General features: G+C 42.2%; 1 protein-coding gene across 6 annotated transcripts in view; it reads right to left on the bottom strand.

Moving 5' to 3' along the window:
• The window catches only part of MPPED2 (metallophosphoesterase domain containing 2), a 117,384-nt gene extending 103,277 nt beyond the window's left edge, over positions 1-14,107 (bottom strand). Inside the window, exons 1-4 of one of the 6 annotated variants that reach the window (XM_065065437.1) lie at positions 13,960-14,107; positions 9,772-9,873; positions 7,500-7,646; positions 841-1,084 (exon numbers count right to left, since the gene is read on the bottom strand). In XM_065065437.1, the coding sequence (XP_064921509.1) occupies positions 841-968 (128 nt within the window). In that variant the 5' untranslated portion in view covers positions 969-1,084; positions 7,500-7,646; positions 9,772-9,873; positions 13,960-14,107. Of the gene's footprint in view, positions 1-840; positions 1,114-3,725; positions 4,661-4,752; positions 4,903-5,893; positions 6,191-7,499; positions 7,647-9,771; positions 9,874-13,959 lie in introns of those variants that run through there. The other 5 variants (XM_021279898.2, XM_065065441.1, XM_065065435.1 and 2 more) reach the window with 5 other exon arrangements.
• Between the last annotated feature and the right edge of the window lie 8,680 nt (positions 14,108-22,787).

Genomic DNA, 22,787 nt, shown 5'->3' with positions numbered 1-22,787 from the left:
CAACTTCTCCCCCCTTATTATGCAAAATCCTTATCAAATTCAATAGTGTGGCATCGTTCAAAATCCTGACTAACAATGGCAGGCAGGAGGTCAAGAGATGTCGTCTTTGTTTTAGTTTCACGTGCTTTTTAGTCTAGTAATGTTAAAAGACAAAAAAAAGAAACTTTACAGAAATAAGAGATAAAGATCAAACCTAACTAAACAATGGGAAGGAAGTTCAGAGTTAAAACTGGTACTTAGCTCTTAACACAAACCATTGTGCCTCGGTACTGGGCAGCAGAATGATCCTGCGGGTCACAGGATCCCCAGGAATAACAAGGTGAGGTGAGGAGCCTTCAGCTCCACACCGCCCAAGCTTTGCTTGGTTTAAGTTCAGCCCAGGGACCTGGTTTTATGGCAGAATTTGTATTACTTGGGAGGAGGCGATGGGCAGCCCCTTTGTGCAGTGGAGTGCAGCATGTGGCACACACCGGGACAAAGGAGTCAGTGATCAGGGGGCACAATTAGTCCCAATTAGGCCTATTTCGCAGCCGAATTGTTAAGGGCTGGGGGAAGGGAGCTTAAATTTTCAAGCAATGGGTTCCTCAAGCGATACAAGTTCCAGAAAATGTACCTATTAGTCATGGCTGGGGCAAGTTTCCCAAAGCCCAGTGAGCCTTGGGAAGGAGTTACCTCCAGGAGATGATGGAGCAGGGCTTCTCAAACACGTAAGAAACATGATAACCATTTTGCCTAGTAGCTAATGCAACTAACCAATTTTTCCAGCTTTCAACCCACTCCTTCCACAGCAGTTCTCAGTTCCAGGCAGACACACACAAAGGCAACGCCGGGAATACTCACATGTGCACATGCGGAGGCTGGAACCTGCTCTGATTGATGTTGTAGTGCGTGAACGCCTGCGTGGGGTTGGAGCTGTATTCATCCACCGTGATGGTAACTTTGCCTTGTGAAGGAATTCCATGAGCCATCCTTCCTCCTTATGGACATGAGCAGCTCACAGCTTCCCAAGGGCAGGAGCGCGGTTGGGCATCGTGTTCCCGGCAGCTCCCGACGCCAAGCAGCTCCTCATCAACTCCACGGGCCTCTGCCAGGACAGAAGGACAGCACACCCGGCTGTGAACGCAAAGGAGGTGGAAACGTACACAGACATATTACTCCATCCTCTCCTCATTTCCATTCAACTATGTTTTTTGATGAACCCATCACCTAACTCTAAGCACTGCTATTCACAATTTTTTTAATTACCTCATCATTTAACACCAACATCAATAAATACATCCAAGGCATGAATGCTTAATGTAAGGCTTTCTCTTTGGGAATAAAAGTGTTGAAAGCTCCGGTTAAATAGTCCACATTTACCAGTCTTTATTTCACATAATATCTCATGCTAATTGCAACCATGAAAATTAAGAAGTGGACCCAGTTTCCTGAAGGACAAATGGCTTTCCACAAATACATGCGCTTGTTTTCAAGGCCTTGTTTTAGCTTCACAAAGTAAGTTACATCTGAGAAACTTACGAGAAGCTGATGCAAAGTAGGGAAATTTACAATTGCATAGCAAAAGGTAGGGCCAAATACCTCTGAACCCAAGTTTTTATCTGTCCAGAGAAAGGCTAGAATAGAATCTAGACAATGTTAACAAAATATCCATGTTATAGTGCACTAGCAATGAAACTGGTTTGGATTCATTACCAGACAGTAACGATTTATCTGACAGGTTCAAGTGCGATTTTACACATAAATATTTCTGCGTAAGATGAAAGAAATATGCTCTTCCCTCTCTACATCCCTATCTTTCACTTCTTTAAAGTGCTCTTAAACATATTTTGCATTAAGACCAGAAGCATTCTAGATGAGCACAACCCCAAGAGCCAGAAACTTCCCAAACCCGATCTCTGCTGAGCTCCCTGCACAGAATCTGAGCTTCAATTCCTTCAATCAATACACTGAGGATACTTCAGCTGCCTTCCTTTCAGAGGGACTTTGTGAAAATTGATCAGCTGATGCTCCAAGAATACTTTCAAGATGAGCAACTCTCTACAAGCACTATTTATGAGGTAGATCCTCGGCTGGGCACGCCATCCCAGCTGCAAGGACTTAGACGAAATCATGACACTTTGCATCAGTTGATCCTCCCCTTTAGCTGTCACACACAATAGTGGATTTGTCATATCTGGTGTGTACTTTACAAAAGTAAATCAGCGCTTACTGCGAAGACAAAGAGATAGGAAAGAGAATGACTTCAGCCCCAAGCATCAAACTAGCAATATTTTCCCAGTGTGATATTCCTGGACTTTTCTTAGCTCCCAGATAGAAATGTGTTTGCCATGTGTAACGTTAAACATTTGGAATCTTTGATTTGTATTCAAAATATATTTTTAATACAAAGACTAATTTCCAGTTTGGCATGAAGCATGATAAAAATGCCCTGCAAATGGCAGATGGCCTGCTATAGGCCATTTATTTTACTATTTTACAACCTCAGGCCTATGTAGGCTTCCATATGTTAGTTGGGTTAAGACATTCTGCAACCTTCATTCCAGTAATTGTGTTCTATCCTTCATCATCTTTATTATTGGAAGGGAAAAAAAGAATGAAGATGAAACTAACCCCATTTAAAAACTGACTCACTAGTGAGTCAGTACACTTCCATAACTAAGGTTGCACCCTGGTCTTTGCATTAATCCCCTATTGTAAGAAAAAGCACAAGTTTCAGGAGTAAAAAATCAGCAAGGTGAGCTTGATTAAACCAATTCTTTGCTGCGTTAGAAGTGATGTAAGACGTGTGCAACAACTCCTCACGAATCGTAATGTAGTGGTTACCAGACACCAAGTTTGCAGCTGTTTCCTTAATTTCCCTTACAATTATATTTTAGGGTTATTTTGCATAACAGTAAAACACAACACCTGCTTCAAATTGCAGTCCTGTTCCAAGTACTGTAATTCTTTTGAGATGGGAGCTGCGAAAGAGCGTGCAACACAGAGCAGCATAATTGCCCTGCACTGAAAAGTAAATACAAATTAAAACATCTTCCTGTTAGAGAAATGACTGTCATTAACAGGAATGCTACCCATCACAGCTCCCAGGGAAAAAAACTAAGTTCTTCTTTTACACAGCAAGAACTTTAGCGTCTGCATAAATTAAACAGTGTGAAAATTACATGTCTAATGTTATTTTTTCGTAATTGAAAGCTACAATATAAAACAACACGTTAAACCAACAACAAAAATACATTTGGGCTTTCCGAAAAGCTAAATCATGCTATTTTCAGTAAGGAAGGTCAGAACATTAAATTTCATATTATAGTTCACTCATGGAAAAAAAATCCAATTTGTTCATAAGAGTGAATTATACATAAAGATAATAAGCATTTTTTACAAGGTTTATAACAATCCATGTTACAGAAAGAAATTACAACTAACTAGCATAAAACAAATTATAAGAGGATACTTGAATAGCTGTATTAAATACATAAAAGTTGACTTTCAGTAAGATTATAAGTATATAAGCTGCAATTGCTTCCCATTGTTCCAATCTTTAATCTTAAGAATAAATCTCTACGCTTAAATTAACAGAAAGCCGAACAAAGCATCCTTTTAAAATGAAATTCAACAACAATGCCGGACTGGAAAAACATTACATTTGAAGCTGGCGTATTCTCTTATTTCCATTTAGTGCTCTATAGACTACGACAGCTCACCTACCAGACGTAGCTGATTATTACCTGCTTTACTGCGAACTTCTCTGAAGAAAATATCAAAAAGGAGCTGAACACTTCAAAACTTTAAAAACATTTATTTTAGGCCCAAGATTAAAAAAAAAAAAAAAGGCTACTCTGAATCACCACAATTCTTTCTCCAACTACAATCACTCTTTGAAGATCACACAGAGGAGATGAGTCCAGAAGAATAAAAGTTGCGTTATTTTTCACATCTGTCAAGTGAAACAATGCGCAGTATCTTCCACGCCTTATGTGGCATTTTTAAGTAAAAATGACTATATTAAAAACCTAAATGAAGATTTTCTTTCTTTCTTTTAGCATCCCAAATATAGTCGTTATCCTGGGAGCAACAATCCTTTTCCCGCGTGGATACACACCAACAGCGAGACAGATGTGCGACTGTACACATCTGCTCGGTTTTACAGGTACAAACCGGCACTTTTTGCTCAAAGGGCTGACACAAACTTAGGCGCAGCTCATTTTAAATCAGCACGCTACTACCGTGTCAAAAAAAAACCTGCCACGAAATAAGCGCGGATAAGTAATTTGAAAACGCAGCGTTACATTTCACGGAGAGCTCCACATGCACACACAGGCACGCGAAAAACCCATTTCCCCCAAATAAAATATTTACGCCTTCCTCATCTGAATTTCAGAGCTCTGCCTGCTGGCTGCTCTCGCGGTGTCAAAGAGAATAGCGAACGGCGGGAGAGGGAAAGGGTTAATTCCGTGTCAACACCTTCTGTTGGTACATCCACTATCCCGACACTGCTACAGCAACAGAACACGTTACACCCACCCCGGGCGCGGGCACCGGCCGCTACAACAGCCCCGCGTTAGCCGGGCCCCCCCCGCACCCCCAGTTTGTCACAGGTCACCACCCCGCGCCGCGGGGATCATTTAACAGCTGTCCCCGCGATGCTGCGCCGCAGTTTGCGGACAAGTCCGGGCTCCAGCCTGCCCACCGAGTCCCCGGCGGAGGCACCGGGGAGCCGGACCCCGACTCCTCCCGCCGCCGACCCCCCCATACCTGGGCTCCCGGCCGCTCCCCACCTCTGCCCGCCGCCGGCTCCCGGGCCGCCCCGGCCGCGGCCCCGCGGGGCGCCGGGCTCGCCCCCACGGTGATTGATAGCTCCGGGTGGCCAATGGCTCCGGCGCGGCCCCGTCCCGGCGTGTGCCGCAGCCCCCGCCCCGCACCCCCTGCCCTGCCCCCCCGGCTTCCCACCCAGGGGGGCATTTCTGTAATTTCTGTGCGGTACGTGCTACGGCGCACAAAGTTCACATCACCCCACCGCACGCACAACTGCCACAGAACCGAAATGATTTTTCCTGGGGGGAGGGAGGATGCTCGGGGGAGGGATGCAATAAACTCCACAGCGAGCCGCGGGGGGGATGCCCGCCGCTTTTTATTCCGGCAGTGCCAACCGCGCCGTCCCCCGCATCTCGCCCCCACCCCCGGAAGGTTTCCAAGTGCTTGAGGCCTCCAGGATCAGGGTTTCAAAGCGGGTTCTCCCGCCGGTGAAACGGAGAAGGGAAACTCCGCCGGGGAAAAGCAAAGCAAAGCGCTTTACCCTCCTTACTTTTGCGGTGTCCCCCCCTCCACCCCAACCCCGGGTCCCTTCGCTCCGGGAGCTCCGTCCCCCGCCGGCCGCTCGGCACTGCGCCCGCCGGGGCTGCCGCTGGCCCCAGCCAGCACAATGCTCCCCGGCCTACCCTCCCGGCCCCGCCGCGGCGCCCCTCGCCCCGACCCCAAGCCGCCCCCCGGCCACTTCCAGCGCTGCAAACCCCCTCTCGCCTCCACCCCGACCGGGGAGCAGGGCGGCGGAGGGCAGCGGGGGCACGGCCTGGGGGAGGAGGGCAGGGCGGGCTGGCTCAGCGCCGCCGAAAAAGCCGCCTCGGCTGCGGGGAAGCGCCGCCGCAGCGACCCGACCCGACCCAGCGGGCTCGGGGCGGTCGCGCCGGGGGAGGCAGGGAGAGCAGGCGGTCAGTTTTATCCTCATTATTGTTCGCAGGAGGCTGGCCCCGGCGCCGCCGCCGGAGCTCCTGCCCGCACCCCCCCCCTCCCTCCGCTCTCGTCCATGACACGGCACCTCTAACCCGCCGCTTTGTGCGCCGCTGCCCCCCGCCGCGCCCCTCCCCCGGCACACAGACACCGACCCGCGGCCGCTCACCTTCTCCCCGCCGGCTGTCGCTGCGGGCGGGTCGGGGATGCGTTCAGCGCGGGCAGCGGGGCTGCTCCATGGGGCTGCGGGGGCGCGGCCGGGGCAGAGCCTGCGCCCGACCCCGCGGCGGTGCCCGGCGGCCTGGGTGCGGGTCCGGGTCCGGGTCTGGGGCGGCGGCAAGGGCGGGCGCGGTGCAATGAGCGGGACTGCCACTGGGGTCAGGGAGCAGGCACCAGGAAACACGGCGGCCACGGAGCGCTGTTCGCGCACACACACACACACACACACACACACACGCACAGCTCCTCCCGCTGCCTCGCACTTCACCCCCCCGGGCAGGGAGGGAGGGAGCGATCGCTGGTGCATTTCCCAAGTGCGGCACAGCCTCCCCCCGCCGAGCCGGTAGGAAAGGCCGGCAGGAGCAGCGGCTCTGCCGCCCAGCCGGGGTCAGGGGTGGGGTACCGGCTGCCACGGCTCCGGGGGAGCGGGGAGGGCAGCACCGGGAACCCTCCGGGACCCCCCCCGCCGCCGCGGGGCAGCGCCCGGGTCGCAGCGCTTACACACAGCCCGGCACCGCGCATCGCTGCTCGGCTCTTCCTCTGCCTAGATAAATAATAAATAAATAACAACAACATTACAAAAAAAAAAATCCTCGAAACAGGTTTTCCTATCTCCCGCACCTTTCATCATTAGGTATTAATGCGGTGCTCTGCTCCTGTAGATAAGCTAACCGCAGCAACCAGAAGAAAACATAAAGGATCACTAGTGTAGGGTCAGCCTTTGAGGCTGAACACCATCTTAGGGTAATTGGGGCTTTCCTCTGGCGAGGTGGAATCAAGGAGGTTGCTGTTTGTCTTTTTTTGCTGTGTTGTTTGTTTTTTTCTTCTTTTCTTTTTCCAAAATCCACAGCAATTGTGTCAACAGCCAGAACAGTAACAAAGTAAAGATTAGAGGTGTTTGTTCTTTTACTTTCAAGACTGCAAACGGAAGGGGGGACTTTCACAGTCATACACTTACAACGGGGAGGAAAAAAGGAAAAAAAGGAAAAAATTCTAAATAATTTGCAGTAATCATGCTGACAGAAAATAAACGCTTCTAACAGGCCTCTAAGAGTAAGTAGTGTCCTACATATTTTAAATAAGTAATTTTGACTGTGGCCAACCTTCAGATATGCGTGGCAACTAGGCAGGTTTCTCTTTGTTGTTGAAAACAATGAGAAGGGTCCACGGTATTGCCAGAAAGAAATCCACCAGGAGAAATCCACTAGGATGGATTGTCCCGTTTAGAGGCTTGGCAAATAATAAATAAATTTTTAAAAAATTGAAAAAAAGACCAAACGGTGTAAGTTTTTTCCAAATTTTATATTAGACCTTTCAGTCTGATTTTTTTACTCTTGTAATTTTCCCTTCTAATAGAAGTAAGCGCTGTGAACTACCAACAGAAAATTCCTGTTTCAGACAGAATGGCCCACAGATGAGTCGTCCTCCACACTAAATCAAAGCAACATTTCCGGGGAATCTTTGCCTGGAATGGAGTCTGAGGCCATAGTTGCACAAATATTTTTAGCTGACTGACGCTGCTGTAAAATAAGCAATCCAGCATTCAGCCCACTTACCCCGCTTCTGTCCCTGCATAGTCCTGGTGTGAGAACAGGGAACCCCACCCGGGAAACTGATCGGGTTTGCAGCAGGGAAAAGCAGTTTGTTCTGGTGTGGGTCGGTCTCCCCATCTGATCCGCTCCATAACTCCACAAAGGCTCCTGCTGGAACAACACGGGGAGCGGGATGAGCAACTGAGGACACAGAGGACAGGAGAGCTCCATTGGTACCGCTGCCAGCTTAAATATAAACACATTGGGGGTGTGGAGAGGGTTTTATCCTGAACCTGCTGCATCCATTCTCTGCAGCTGCAGCAGAAGGGTTTTTCCTGTATTTGTGTCCTCATATCATATCTGGAGCCCCCAGCACTGCCAAAACGAGCTTCTAGCACATGGGGAGAGACAGGGTAGGAGCCTGGGTGGGTAACTGGACTGGGAATTAGAAAATTCAAAGACCTTCTCTCTGATTCCTTGTATCGTGACAGACAAATCAGACATGACCCCAGCGTCTCAGTGTCCTAGTGCCAAAATAAGCATTTACCTAATTCACCATTCCTCATAAAAAGCAGGGTATGTGGCCTGAAAGCTGGCGGTAGGTGGGTTTTGCTCATATGAACCCAGAGTGGGACCTGATTCTAAGACCACATCTTTTTCACAATGTGTGTTCAGCAGCAACATAAAGCTGTAATACAGTCATTGGGGGCTTTGTTTTTAATGTATGACTTGAAAACTCGGAAGCATTTTCTGTCAAGAGCACATAACAAACCTCTTCCTTTTAACAAACTACTTGTTTTCTGTTTCCCTGAGAACTATATGCTTTCCAAATATGTACTTCTAGAAACTGGAACTCTAGATGTACTTCTAGAAACACGTTGGCCCAGAGGTTCCTAGAAAACCATTTTCCTGAAATTGATTAAAGGGTTTTCTGAGGAAAAGAGTTTCATTTTCTTGCCTTTCTTCTCTAATTCACAAGAGCAGCATCAAAATGCAAGCCTGTAAGTACAGAAAACTTCTTTATTTTGTCTAGAACATGTATTCACTAATACACACTTGACAAGAGGATCTCAGAGAAAAATTCGAAAACTTACAAAGTAAACCCACTGTTTACTGTGTTGCAGGGCTGCTTTTGCTAGTTGGATGAAATACAAACCAGTAAATAAGCAGCTTTTGTTTACTTTAATATTTCCTATTCATAATGTTAAAAGTGTATGTTATACATGAAACCTGAGTCATGTTCAGAGTTTGCTCTGGATCACCCAAAGTGAGTATCATCTAACATACAGATGCAGCAGATGAGTGTCAGAAATTATAAAACACTACAGAATCACAAAAAGCATACAGATTCTTCAAAATCTATTATGTCATCTCTAATATACTCCATAGGTATCACCATCTCCAGTTTTTGCCAAGCACACGAAAGAGCTCACAACTTTTCAGACACACATAGGGTACTCCAGAGTGAACCATGGACACCCATCTTACTTTGCTCTTTGCTTTGGGAAACATCTTCCCTAAGTATCTGTGGAGCAATGCAAGAAAGGTATAATTTAAAATCCACCTCTGAGGACTCGTTCCTTAATAGTAAGATTTTCTGGAGTGATCTTTTACATAGAAAGGAATAAAAATAATAAAGAAAAAAATATGTCTATCATGACATTGGTCTGTGGTTACTGTCCTGACACAGGTCCTACCTGGTCAGGAGGTACTGCTAACATTTTAAGAAAGAGTTGGATCCAGTGGGTGTCCACTGCTAGCAATCCACTCTGAAAGTCACCAGACTCTCCAGATTTCAATAGAGACCACCATGATTCTGCCGAAAACTCTATCTTAACAGGCTTGTTGCCCTCATTAAAGTAGAAATTCTGCAGTAACTGTGGAACAGAAAGCAACCAGAGAAAACTCTTAGTTTAGGCTTCATGCCCCACTGAGCAGATACTACATTCCAAATTTGCAGAATATAGTTGAATAGATTAAAACTATCCCATAAGTCACAGAGCCTTTGGTGTGCATGCTGGCCAACAACATGAAAAAAGCAGAAAAACATAGTAATAGATATAAAAACAAACCAAGAAAAAAAAAAAACAGGATTCAAATTTTGAAGACACTAACTTTTATTTTTTAGCTCTTATAGCTTCCTTCCCTTAAGAAAATCACAGACTGGAACTAGCAGCTAATTAAGTCCTAAAAACTGACTTAAAAAAAGAAAATGCCTCTTGGCTTTTGTTTTCTGTAAGCTCTACCATTACGAATTTTTATCTTTTATCTCATAAATATGAGCCCATACACTAACCTGGTTCAACCCTCCAGCAAACCCTACATCTTCACAAAGAATCCATGGCCTCTCCATAGAAGCTTCTCAAAAGCAAGTGAAACTCCAGCCTTCTGTCAGAATCTGTGGGCAGAGGAGAATGTCATTATAATGCTGGTGGAGCATCAGACTACCAAAGAAAATATCACTAGTTGTCCTCTGGGCCTTCTTTTTATATTTGTTGGACCAGAACATTGTCACAGGATAGTGATTGTCTGCTGCCCTGCCCCTATTAAATGGAATTAAATATTTGATTGGAACTTTCCCACTTGCTCTCTGTAGAAATGAAGAGAGATGCAAAAAGCTGTAGTTGTATTATTTGTCCTTCTAAAAACTCCCAGTGTAACTGCTCATCAAGGTACCTGGAGAAGCAACCATTCCTATTAATTTTATTTTGGTTCTGAACATCCCACCAATTTTTTTCAAAGTTGAGAATTATGTATGGGAGATTTATTCCTTCATATTAGAGCAGGCAGTGACTTCAGTTTTGTATGTACATAACAATGCAAGTTTTGTTTGATGCACAGTAGTTATTGCAAATATATTAGTGCAGAAACCCCCAGATACTGAAGGCCCAGGGCGCAAAAGGTTTTTGGCAGTCGCTGTGCAGTCAATGAGCTGTGGCAGGGAATACAGAAGTAATACAGGGAATACTGTGGAAGTAATGTGAGGTGCTCGAACATCCTATCTACTTACCTGTTTATTTACATATTTATTTACCTGTTTAGGAGAAGGTGGATGCCTTTTTCCTCAAGTGATCATTTTATCACTTAAGTGGCCTACAATGCACTGAATCAAATCCAACACATGAGAAAACCCTCAGTTTAATTCAGCTGCAGCTCTGATGTTCAAAGCTCGTTGTACCAAATAATCCCAAAACTTCAAGTTCTGTCAGGAAACAGACATTTAATACTACAGTAGAGAGTATTACAAACCTCTCTTCTCCTTGACCTTTAACTTATCCAACAACTCCCTTCCCTCTTCATCGCACAGATTATCTCATCCTGTGGCAGACTCTGTCCACGCCACATTTCTGCTCCTGAACGCAAGATGAACTGTGTCCCCATGGGTTTTGAGAAGTCACGGTGATATCAGACAGTTTCCCGTCTATGCTCTCCCTCTACCCATGTCCTTCTGACCCTGGCGAGAAGATTCTGTGAAGTGGGTTTATACCGCATTGAGTGCATCCTGCAAATGGCAGATTCCACAAATGGGAATTTCTGCACAGGGAGAAAGATTCTTCACTCTATTCCTGAGACAAGGTCTCTATTGCACTGAAAGTTACGTATGAAATACTCAACATCAGCCAAAATTCCACATGAAAAGCAAATTGCAAAACTGAAACAGACCTTAGCTCACAGTGCAAGTAAAACAATTTACATGGTGGTGCAGAAGAGAGAATATTCTTCCTATGCTAGCTGGTATATTTTTTTTGAAGGCTACAGATTTAACAGCAAATTCATCTGATGATGATGACTGTTGTCAACAGTTACTCAGAGTTAACCTCTTTACATCTAAACAAATAGGCACCAGAGCTTCACTTCATGCCTTGCATAATTAACTTTACACTTTTGACAGACATAAGAACCATGGTCTCTGACTTATCTACACCCAGTCCCAAATCACCTTTGGGTCAGGAGTGTGGTCCCTTTATAGAAAATTGTAGGGAACTGTAAGGTGAACATAATGAAAAGCCTTTAAAATGGTCAGGCATTCCAACATGGTGATCTTTCCAATTTGAGCATGAAGTTAAGAACAAGACTCCCTAAAGAAAGGAAAAGGCTTTCACAGTCGTTCTCAGGAATCTTGTCACTTTGAATGTACCCAGTGACACTGCTGATCTGAACGTACATGTAAACCTAGAGCAGCCTGAAGCCAAAACCTTTATTATGTGTTAACTATCATAATTATCAAACTCTGTTGTACAGAAAATATAGTTCAGGATGCTTATGAATCCTATCATTTTGTGGCAAAAGAACGAAGCTTCAATTCACATGCATTGCTCTCTACTGTAAGATAGGCTTCTAGAAAGAAATAGATGAGATCTTATGGTATAATCTCTGGATAATGTTAATTTTTATCCCTCGCTTTGACGTTTTGAAATCAATATTCCATTGCAGCTATCATCTAGACTTTTAATGCATTGAGGCTGAAAACACTTGCTAAGAACCGAAGGATTCTACACTCTTTGTCTCAGACACCCTAGGAAAAAAAATCCTGTATTCCAGTTATTGTCTAGCATTTGAGTTCAGTGTTGGCAAACTGGTCCTTGCATGTCTTTGAGGCATATGGAAATTGATGATGAAAGCGTCTAGTATAACTGGAAGTATAATTTGATGAAAACTGAAGCAGTGAACTGTGAGAAACTGCTAAATCAGTGTCATCAAACTCTGCTTGAAAAATAATGAAACAGAAATACTACTAGGACACGAGAAATGGAGGGTGAGGGCTGTGAAACTAGAGAGGAAATGCAAAATAATAAGGAAACACACAAGATATTATTTTAATCGCTATTTTTGAAACACATGCCCAACATACAATACAACGTTGCTGTCCAAATTCGCTTTACGGAGACAGTGACATCATGTCTCCTTCAAATTGTTCAAGCCAAATCTTGGCACGAGCTCTCCCAATAGAATACCACGTTTGGCCCTGGCACTCGCGCCTGTCTACCCGTGACCATGTGCAGAATAAGAACAGCACCGTGGCCAATGCAAATCCCAGTTAGAGCTCAGGTCCCCCGGGGCAATAGAAAAAGACCCAAATAGAAAACATAATACAGTTTTAAAGCAATAATATTGCTGAGGAAAATAAAACAAATGTAAGCTCAGAAGCAAGATGGCACTTATTGCCTAAAAGTTAACAATTCCTGAAGCTGTAAAAGTACTCTATAAATAAGACCTGAAGATGGCAGTGAAAAGATCCTGATATTGCTTTATTCATACATTTTGAATGAAAACAAAACAAACTCACATAGAGATCTGAGAGCAAGAGGACAAAGGAAGAAGATATTGTATGTTTTAAGGATTTGCCTACCTCAGTAAACACACTCAAATTACTCCAAAAAAAACCGCATTAATGATTCTATTCAGTTATACTCCTGTTTTTAGATAGCAACATGTGTATATAAGGGATATAAGCTTGCATAATCAAAGACTTGCCAGAAAATTTGTACTAAAAGATCACAGGGAGACTGAGACAGCTGGAAAAATTGGAGCAGGGGCTCCGATTTTCATGCCAGTGTTACACCTAATGCAAAGGGAATGCAGATGATGGACTGCAAGCTATATGTTATTCCTCCTGCCACTTAGCTCTGTGTTTGTAGAGCTGAACAAGAACTGGGAAGTAATAAAAAACCCACTAAAAAACAGAAAAAAAAAAACCCAACCAACCAACAAAAAGCAAAACCAAACAAAAAGACCCAGAAATGATAGAAAGTGTGCTATTGTCATTGAAAATATTTATGTCCAGATATTTATTACAGTCACATCAACATTTCCACATACAAAAGGCAATCAAGATCAGGCAGTGGATACTAAGCATTAATTTCTTTAAAGTGTAGTCTGATTTGGAAATCTAAACTATACCCACAATCTCAGCATGGCATTCACATAGTGGAAACCATTAAATGGAAAATATCTATAAACAAACATCTCTTGAAGGTCCTGTCTAATGCTTTAAAAGAATGATAATGAGAAGTTTCTGCACACGGAATTATCCAGATTAATTATCAATAAGCCTAATTAGAAAGTTGTGCTAACAGATATCTGGAAGACTTCTTTCTGTTAGGGAATAAACAGATAGGAGGCTTAGTAGAAAAAGGGTAAAGTGGAATCTTGAGAGGATTTTCTGATAATACATCCGAGTTTTTAAACTAATCTAGCCATGATTTCCATGGGTTTTGGTATCATCATCTCCCATGAGGTGATTTCAAACCCTATGTGTTAAAAAGTCATTTTCTCTGTCTGTTATCCTGAACTTGAACTATGCATGTGAGGGGTTTTCTTTTATCAGTGTTTCCCGCCCCCTCTAGACCTACTGACCACAATTCCCTCTTTTGTGATGTTATTGCAAACTCAAAATGGTGATCTTATTGTAAAAAAAAAAGAAACAACCACCTTTTAAAAGGAAATCAGTTTGTGAATCTCAGTTCAAATTTAACCAGGGTACCTTTCAGGTGCACGGGGCTCCCGTAGATTCCTGCTGTGCTTCAGGTTTGCACACAGCGCAGCCTTTGACCAGAGCAGGGAGAAGCAGAGTCACAGCGTCTGTTTGCAGCACCCTCATTGTCACGGTGACCCGTCCATTGAGATGTCTCACCTCTGGAAAGGAGAGGTGAAAAGGGAAAAAAAAAACATTAAAAAAATACAAAAATGGCAACGCAAAAGATAAAGGAAAAAGTAGGGGTTCAGATTCCCAACTTTCCACAAGCCCAGTGGCATATCCAGTGTGGGGCCTACAAAGCTTAAAGCTTCTAAACCAAAACCAGACGCAAAGCTCCTCTAGATTAGCTGATGTCTCTACCCAGATGCAAGACAAACTAACAGTTTGACAATGACTCACACTTAGAACATGCTGTTAACCTTGCGAAGGTCAAAATCTAGACTAAACCTGGACAAATGTATATTTAAGCTTCTGCCCAAGCTTCAGACTAAAGGCTACACTTTATGTTGTTGGGTCAGAGAGCAGAAACTACAGAATCACCTTCATCCCACTGAAATCCTTGGCTTCATTTCTAGCTAAATTGATAAAATTGAAAAGAACAGATGTTCTGCTCTGCCTTGAGATCAGATCCTTATATTTGAGATGAGAGATTAGCTGTTGATATAATAGCTGTTTTTCCTTTTTTTTTTTTCAAAGTATACATGATTTTTAGCAGCTATTTCATTTGCAAGAACTATTAAACCATACTATCTCATCCATTGCTTTTTATTTCTTTCTATTATTTCAAGTTTAGCCTGTCATAAAGCACTCTGTAAGCTCAAAAAGAAAACTTCTCCATATCTGGGGGTCTCTATTAAAATGAATAGTCTGAGCCAACACTCAGTAAAGGAAGAGATCACAGCTGTCAGTCCACACTTCAGTACTTTCAGTTCAGAATCTGACTATGCACACTCATGTTACTTTGAATCATTCATTTATCTTCTGATTGATTTTCCTCAGTTTGCTCCTTTGCACATATTTGTTGCATCAGAACACTACAGTTACCTATGTTCAATACAGTCAAATTAACCAAGCAAAAATCAATTATTAAAGCCCGCAAGCCACAAGATTGCCGTAGTCTGCAAGCTGATTAATTTTTTCTTTTTAATACTTTATTCTTGTTACACTGTTGTAAGAATCCCTATGCTTCTGTTTTGTATTCATATTAGAATGTGTGTACATACAGCATGTGTGCTTGTAGAAAACTGTGGTATTGTTGCTGAACGAGCTCTGGTCTCCCAGAGATCAGGGAGATCTGAACATTGTACCTGCAGGGAGCCCCAACTGACTTTATATATATATATATTTTTATATATATATATATATATGTGTGTATCTTGGATAACAGGTGTTGGGGCCTGTGACAGAAGAGAACTCCAAGGTTTTGGACTCTGGTTCTGAACATATTGTAATCCAAAATTTATTTCTTTGTATGATTCATAGGATTTTAGAGATCTAGGTTTAAAAATTGAAACAACAGGAAAATATGCTCCTAAACTGTCCAAGAACTGATTGAATAGCCACTGTCTTAAAATACCTCTGGCCATACCAATACTGATTTATTACTATTGTTTTGTACTTCCCTGAGAGGAATGACAGGGTGAGAGTCATCAGATATTTCATCTGACTTATGAAATGGCAACGTTTTGTAATGACAAGCTGCAGTTACGGAATAAGAGGTGTTGTAAGGGCTCAAAAGATACCGTCAACTATAACAGGTACACAACCTATAGGCTAAAGTTTTCAGAGACAATTTCAGATTTGCAAGGAACATAGGATCAGTTTCCTTTCAGATACTAACTAAATATTTAAAAGCCAGTCTTGCTCCTACTGAAAGAAGGCTGAGTTTTATCTCGTTAGTTTAAACAGAAGTGAGATGAAGTTGCAGATTGAAAGCCTGCACCTATTAGACTCCATTTATTTATTTAGCTTGGAATTTTTTGTGTCCCTTTAAAAGCAAACCCAAATTTAATGTACTTGCAATGTAAGACTCCCCAGCACTGACAGACCAGAGGAAATGTGCCACTCTGGAACAGAGGATGCTGATAATGGTGTAATCTAGACCACACCAATCTACACAGATTCTCTTTTAAACAGCAGCTGGTGCTAAATCTGAAGTGCTTATTCATGAGTTAAAGACAGACTCCATCAGCACTGACTGATTTATGTCGCCCACTCTCGAGTCCATGCAACTTCAGGAACTTATTGTTAAACTCTTCTTCAGAGCATGTTGAATGTCTCGTCCAACAGATATCAAGGGAATCCCAGCCAGAAGTTCACCTGTACACAGCCCCCTTTTCTGACACCAGGATTTGCATTTTCTAGTTTGAGAACAAGACAATTGTGAAGTAGTGGACCTAGATGTGTTTTATTAACAAAAGTCTCCACATCCAATAACCCACTTGTCACCGTTTAAATTCTGTCTCTCATAGCATCTGTTTGGTACAGAAGGACAATACATGCTATGTTTAAAATATCTACACTAAAAATGAATATTAGAAAATCCTATATTATATTTTACCTGTCAGAGGTCATCAGAAGCTGTATTTCAAGAAAACTGGAGGCGTTAGATGTAGTTTGCCCAGTAGATTAATACTGAGCTGTGAACTTTCATCCTCTGCAGCAAGATTTCCATCCAACTGACATAGAACTGACATGCAGTAACACTTACAACCAGGGGGATCCAATTTAGATGGAGTTCAAATGGTTTCAACCTACTCATAGGTCACAGAGGCAAAGTATGCATAAGAGAGCTGGCTTTAATCAGAAGATTTTCAGTAATGTCACACCAGAAGTGATAGGCCACAATGAAAACAAACTGGGTGTTAGGCTTCAGAATTCAATTAAAAAAATATATTTAAATATTCTGAATATATTCTTTAAGACATTTTCACAAGCCCAAAACATTTTTTTTGGTCTTTGTTTTGTTTTTCAGGAGAATAGAAAAAGATACAGAAATTTGCACAAGCATAAAAAAAGTTCTTTCCCATGTGGTACCATATCTGCGATGTCTATCGTTGCAAGCTTTTGGGGAAAAAATGTAATCCAAACCAAAACAGCCCTATTGTGGGTGACAGTTTGGAAATAATCTGAAAAAAAAGACTCAACATTTTCTCCATAATGGAGTATTAGAACATAGGAAAATTGAGAGGGACAGGAAGGATTACAGTGAGAGAGAGGATTTAGGAAATGCCAATTTTAATGCAGTTATCAAATGCTGACCTACTTGTGGAACAGGCAGGTGGAATCTCCATTTAACATTTCATAGTAAAGAACAATGTGAAAATGAGAGGGCTCATTGAAAGACATGTCATTGAAAGGCAACGTGTTATTCTCCTGAGACTTGTAAAGGCTGTATTCCGCCCAGAAACCCCCGAATCTGTCGGGTGTTCTTATTCCAAGTCTCCCTGATCAGTTTGGCTGTATCCAAATCAGGCCTGTGCCCTCCTTTTCATGTCGACAGGCTGTGAGCTTTGTCTCCACGCCAGCAGGGATGCCAGGGAGTAAACTGGGAAGCAGCTCAGTCACACAATGGAAAGCATCACACCTTTTGTACAGTCATTCCTCCTGCTTTGCGCTCTGTTCAAGAACTGCTTCTCAGCAGAAATAAAAAAGCAACTAGTGCACAAAGCCGAGCAGACAAGGTGTGCTGAGTTTCTGCGCATTTTCACTGAGTTTTGTTATGAAAAGGACTGAAAATCCTTACTGCTGTGCCTGTCTACAATATCCTCTCTGCAAAATTTCAAGTCAATGCCACGAAGAGGAGGGGGAACTCGAGGAAATCTGTCACTAGAAACACAGTGCTGGATCTCATGTCGTATTACGGCAAGTGTGTCTGGGCTCAGATCAGCAAAGCCGAAGCAAGGAACCTGGCAGAGAGTGACCCAGGGTTTTCTTACTGAAAACTCATCCAGGGAAAGTATTGCAACCAAAAAAATTACTTCATAACCTATTACCTTCACTGCATCCTGCGCTGATGATTTAAAATGTGTAAGCAGGAAAGAAAAACTGAGGAACTTAAAACCAGTGTTTTCTTAAACAGGATAAAATAGAGCTTGTTGATCTCCTTACTTTTAGAAACCAAATTGTTTCCAGTACCTGGCTTGCTCCTTTACCTCTAGTTCAGGTAGCTCTTTACAGGACTCTAAGATGTCTAACACAGGCATAACCTTAAACACTGGACTAGCTAAAGTGTCCTCATCTAGGTTAGTACAATAAATATTTAACTTTTTCCCCTAAAGTAGGAGGCTTTTAAAGACTGGTCCATCACTGCTCTCTAAGCTCACATCCATTTTTCTTCCTTGTACTGAATGAACAAGTGGTTTATCACAGTCAGAAAATCATTCATCTTACGAAGTTGTGTCTTTCATTTGTTGCTTTCTTTCACTGTCCAGACTAGAATCACCGAATTAGATGCACTACTCCACAATTGTAATTACACCACACAGTTCAATTTCTTACATGTTCTCAACTTTGTAGGAAAAATAGCTGTACTGCATGAATGGTCCACAGCAGCCAAATATTAAGAGATTATTTCTTTTCTTCCAGCCTGCCAGGTCGTATAATTCTTGAATTATGAAAGAGTCATTTTTCTTCCTTGTCATTGGCACCTTGTCTTAACAAAATAAGATTCTAAAATAACAAGAACTAGCACATGTCCAATCACTCCAAATCCTCCACATAACCCATTCAATCCTTCCTATATTGGCCCTGAAGCCTTTGCTTATCTGTGTTTCCATTTCCACCTGTAATTGCACAATACTAAGCAGGTGGATTTAAGAGCACAGGGACTGCACCTAAACAGCAGTGCAGCACACTCCTGTAATTAAAACATTTTACAGTTAAGTGAGATGCAGCTTTCCTTCTTCATTTCTGCTGGAAAACCATACCATGCTGCTTTTTGCCTCTTAACACATCCTAATGACTCATGACATTTAAAATTAAGTTAAATATTTTTCTTTACGCAGCTGTATATATTTTATTTCATACTTTTGCCAAGAATCCTCATATACTCTTCCAACTATTACAGTCTTCCTTTCATGTTTTTAATTTTCAGTTTCCATGGTTCCATAAAACATAAGTTGCTGAATGATCTCTAAGCTCATGACTGGAAGTACCTCTTTATTCCACCCTATAGCTACATAGAACCTGGGGCAGACATTACCACCCATCTTTTTGGGCTTCTTTTCAGAAGCGGGCCATTAGACTCTAGCCCCTGGTCTCCTCCTTGCTTCCCTCAAGCACTTCATCATTAAAGCACTACCCAAGGTTCTCTTATCTTCATCCACCAATACTGAGTTTCATTAGCGCTTTGCTTAGAAATGCAAAAACCCCACAGCAACAGGAGAATTTAGTAGATGAGTGTGTCTTCCTACCAGTTGGTGTATATGAGCTTTTCATCCTCATTGAAGGACTGCGTTTATTTTTACGTAGTGAAATAGAGAAAAATAATATATTGTCAGGATCCATCCCAGATCAATTGAATATGAAATGGGAAACACGTTTAGTTGTACTCTTGGAATCCTTGCTAGCAGAATATGGCAATGAACGGGGGTTCCTTGAATCTGCCGCTAAGTGACTCCATCCTGTCCTGCTTGTTAATGATCTGGCTTCAGTTATTCATCTCTCTTACCAGTGCAACACATCTGGCACCAAGGCTTGCGTGCTAAAGAAACACCAATTACTGCAGAATGCTTCAGTACATCCCCTCAACAATGCAAACTATCCTGTTTTCATCATCATATCCTCTACACTCTACACTGGAAAGCCTGTGAATCCTAAAGCTTTGCAATGACCTACTACTCTAGCAAAACAGATTCTTAAGCAAGAAGGTCAGGCTCATCTGGAAGGGAGCAAACACTTCTGTGGAGGCTGACCTAAACTCTGGAATGAACTGCCTTTGAAAAAAAGGATAATCTCAAATCTTCCCCACCATCTGCTCCAACTTCAAGGCACATTTTAGGAACCTGCTGTAAATTTAACATTAAAAAAGAATCCACACGTATATTTAAAACAAACAAACAGAAAGGGAAAATTAAGAAAAAAAAAATCCTACCAAAAAAAGAAAACAGAACAGATTATGCCACTGGAGATCTTCAAAAAATAAAGCATCCCCGTTGCCAACCACTATTGAATGGGTGCTAGAACATGGACATAATATAGGGAGTTTCTAGCCTTTCCAAAAGACTGCTTTGAGTGCCATTTAAGGAATCAAGCACAGCATATAGAAGTATTTTTGTTGTATAAATAAAGGTGGCAGAATGGAAGCAACTCTGCCTGAGCATTGCTTACAGATTTCTCCCCACACTGCTTTTCATTGATTGTCTTCCCAGGCTCTGCTCTGAACTTACACTTCTCTTCAATGAATTCCCCAACTTATGTCATCTGAAAAAGACTCATACCAGTTAAGAATAATGTTTTCCTCATTGAATTAAAAAAAAATACACAATACTCATTCCCACTAAACTGACGCTGGAGAGCGATGCTACATAGGGCTTGAGATATTTCATGTTTTTCAAATGATCAGCATAAAAATCTCTATGTAAAAATAGTGACAATTATAACAGTTAAACTATTGCCTCTGTATGGCTGCACACCACCTTTAAAAGAATCAGCAGAAAATGTTTATTTTAATTCTGAATATGATTTATCTGTGGATTGTTCAGCATTCATATTTCAACAGCTTCCAAACTGTTCAGCTGTCCCATGAGATGCATATCCAAAAAACATCCTTAACTGTCTCCATTTCCAGAACAATAGAATATATGGATCTGAACATTCTGGTTAGTTGGTTCATAGTGAACAAAGTGTCAATCGCCTGGGAAATGATGGGAGCTATAAGGGTTAACTTCTGGGCTACCTCCAAACACATTTGTGTTCTTTTGCAATAACACACCAAACTTAATGACCATCAAATAATGGTTGCATGATCTGAGATTTGGAAAACCTAGATGCATTCAATTGCTTTCTCTGATTAGGTCTGTACTTATTTGGCATTACCAGAGATATCTCAACCCCTAAATAATTAACCTACAACCAATATGTATGAAATTGCCTCACTAAGCTCACTATCCCAGACTGTTTGCAGTTAAATTAGTAGAATAAATAATTTACACCAAAAAAGTGTGCACAAGATAGTGCCAATAAACCTGGGGGAACTTGTTCATTATTTGCAAGAAAATTGGATGAAACACAATTCCCCAAGTACAAGCCATTCTGTAGAGTAAAAGGTGTATTAGTATTATTGCAGCATGTAGGGAACAAATGAAGTCTCATGACTGTTCTCTTCAGAGTGCGCTCTCTTCATTAGCCTTTTCTCCACAGCTATAAATACATGCAACATACTGTACATAGGACAACATAGGAGACTGAATGTTTGCATATGAAGTATGTTTCTTATAGGAAAAAAAAAAAAAAAATCACAAAAGTATTGTAGGTGATTACTGAATAAGCAAGGAACTAAAAGAATAATATTTAACACTGAAATAGTAGCACTGTATCATTTGGAAAATCCACGAGTCACCTTTTCCAGTGGCAAAGGTTACTACTCCTAACTCTAAATGCTCAAGAAAATTGCTCTTTAAACTTGTAATTCACAGGATTTTTATCATTTTACGATCATTTCAAAATGAACTGTTGATGGAATTTATTTCTTGAGAAGTTCTGCTCAGTTACTCATATAGCGCTCGCTCCAATATGCAATGAATCAGTGTCTTTGCGCTAATGTCACTGGGAGCCGAAACAGGCCCTGCTGGCAAAGAAAAACACTGACTCTTGTTAAAACTTCAGAAATAATTTAAAAATGGCTATTCTAAAGGCACATTCAGAATTCCCAGCTAAAATTCCACATCTAGAGATGAATAAACAGAATTCACTGAGAATAATTTGGCACGGAAACAAGTGCTGAGGCCAAAACGGCATTTATGACTTTAGCACGGGCACATCTCCCATTAGGTTCCTGAAAACCACAAGCTCCTGTACTCAAATTGTTTGTAGCGCTCGAAGGTCCAGCTTTCCCTGCACAGCAAATTATGAGGGAGAGAATCCCTCTGTCCACTTTGGCTTGAAGTTTTGATACGGCAGCACCATGCCCCGGGTTACACGACCCCTGAATTGATGCCCTGACCTAAAGAACCAGCTCCGAGCACCGGCTGCTCTTCAAGCTGTGTTTTCTCCACAAAGAGAGATGGTCACCAGCCTCGTGTTCCTGCTGCAGCCCAGGGATGGAGCCACAAACACATTTCCCACCTCCCTGGGTGGATTCAGCCTCTCTTCTAAGTCTGAATTCAATGCTAGACCTCAGCTTGATTTGTGGCGGTTTGTTGCTTTTTATTATTTGATAGCAAGTATCCTGGGACATGTTTCCTGACCTTGCTCTGTATTCATGCTGAAAGCACAGCAACCTTTTGTATAAAAAAATAAACATTTCTCCCTAGATTATGAATCATGTAGTTGCATGACCTGGGTCTCAGTGCTTCCTGCAATCTATCTTATTTAATACTTAAAGAAATCATAGATATGAATGCCAGCTTACCTATTCTTCTAGAAAACAATCCCGGGGATACCAATTTCACTCATTTCACTCATCTTTATCCCAAAAGAACAACAGCAGCAACAACAACAGATTGGTCCCGTGGAGCAAAAGGTGTCCCAATGTCATTGTTGCATGCAAAGATCAGATACGCACCTGGTTTGTTCTGTCTGTGAAGACAGCTTTATCCAAATAAAGCATAGCGCATTTTATCATTCTGTAATGGAAAAGACCTGTCACTCTTTGAATATCATCATATGGTCGG

The sequence above is a fragment of the Columba livia genome, chromosome 5 (genome assembly GCF_036013475.1).
Source record: "Columba livia isolate bColLiv1 breed racing homer chromosome 5, bColLiv1.pat.W.v2, whole genome shotgun sequence".
NCBI classification, from domain to species: Eukaryota; Metazoa; Chordata; class Aves; order Columbiformes; family Columbidae; genus Columba; species Columba livia.
This window is presented reverse-complemented; position numbering and strand designations above follow the sequence as displayed.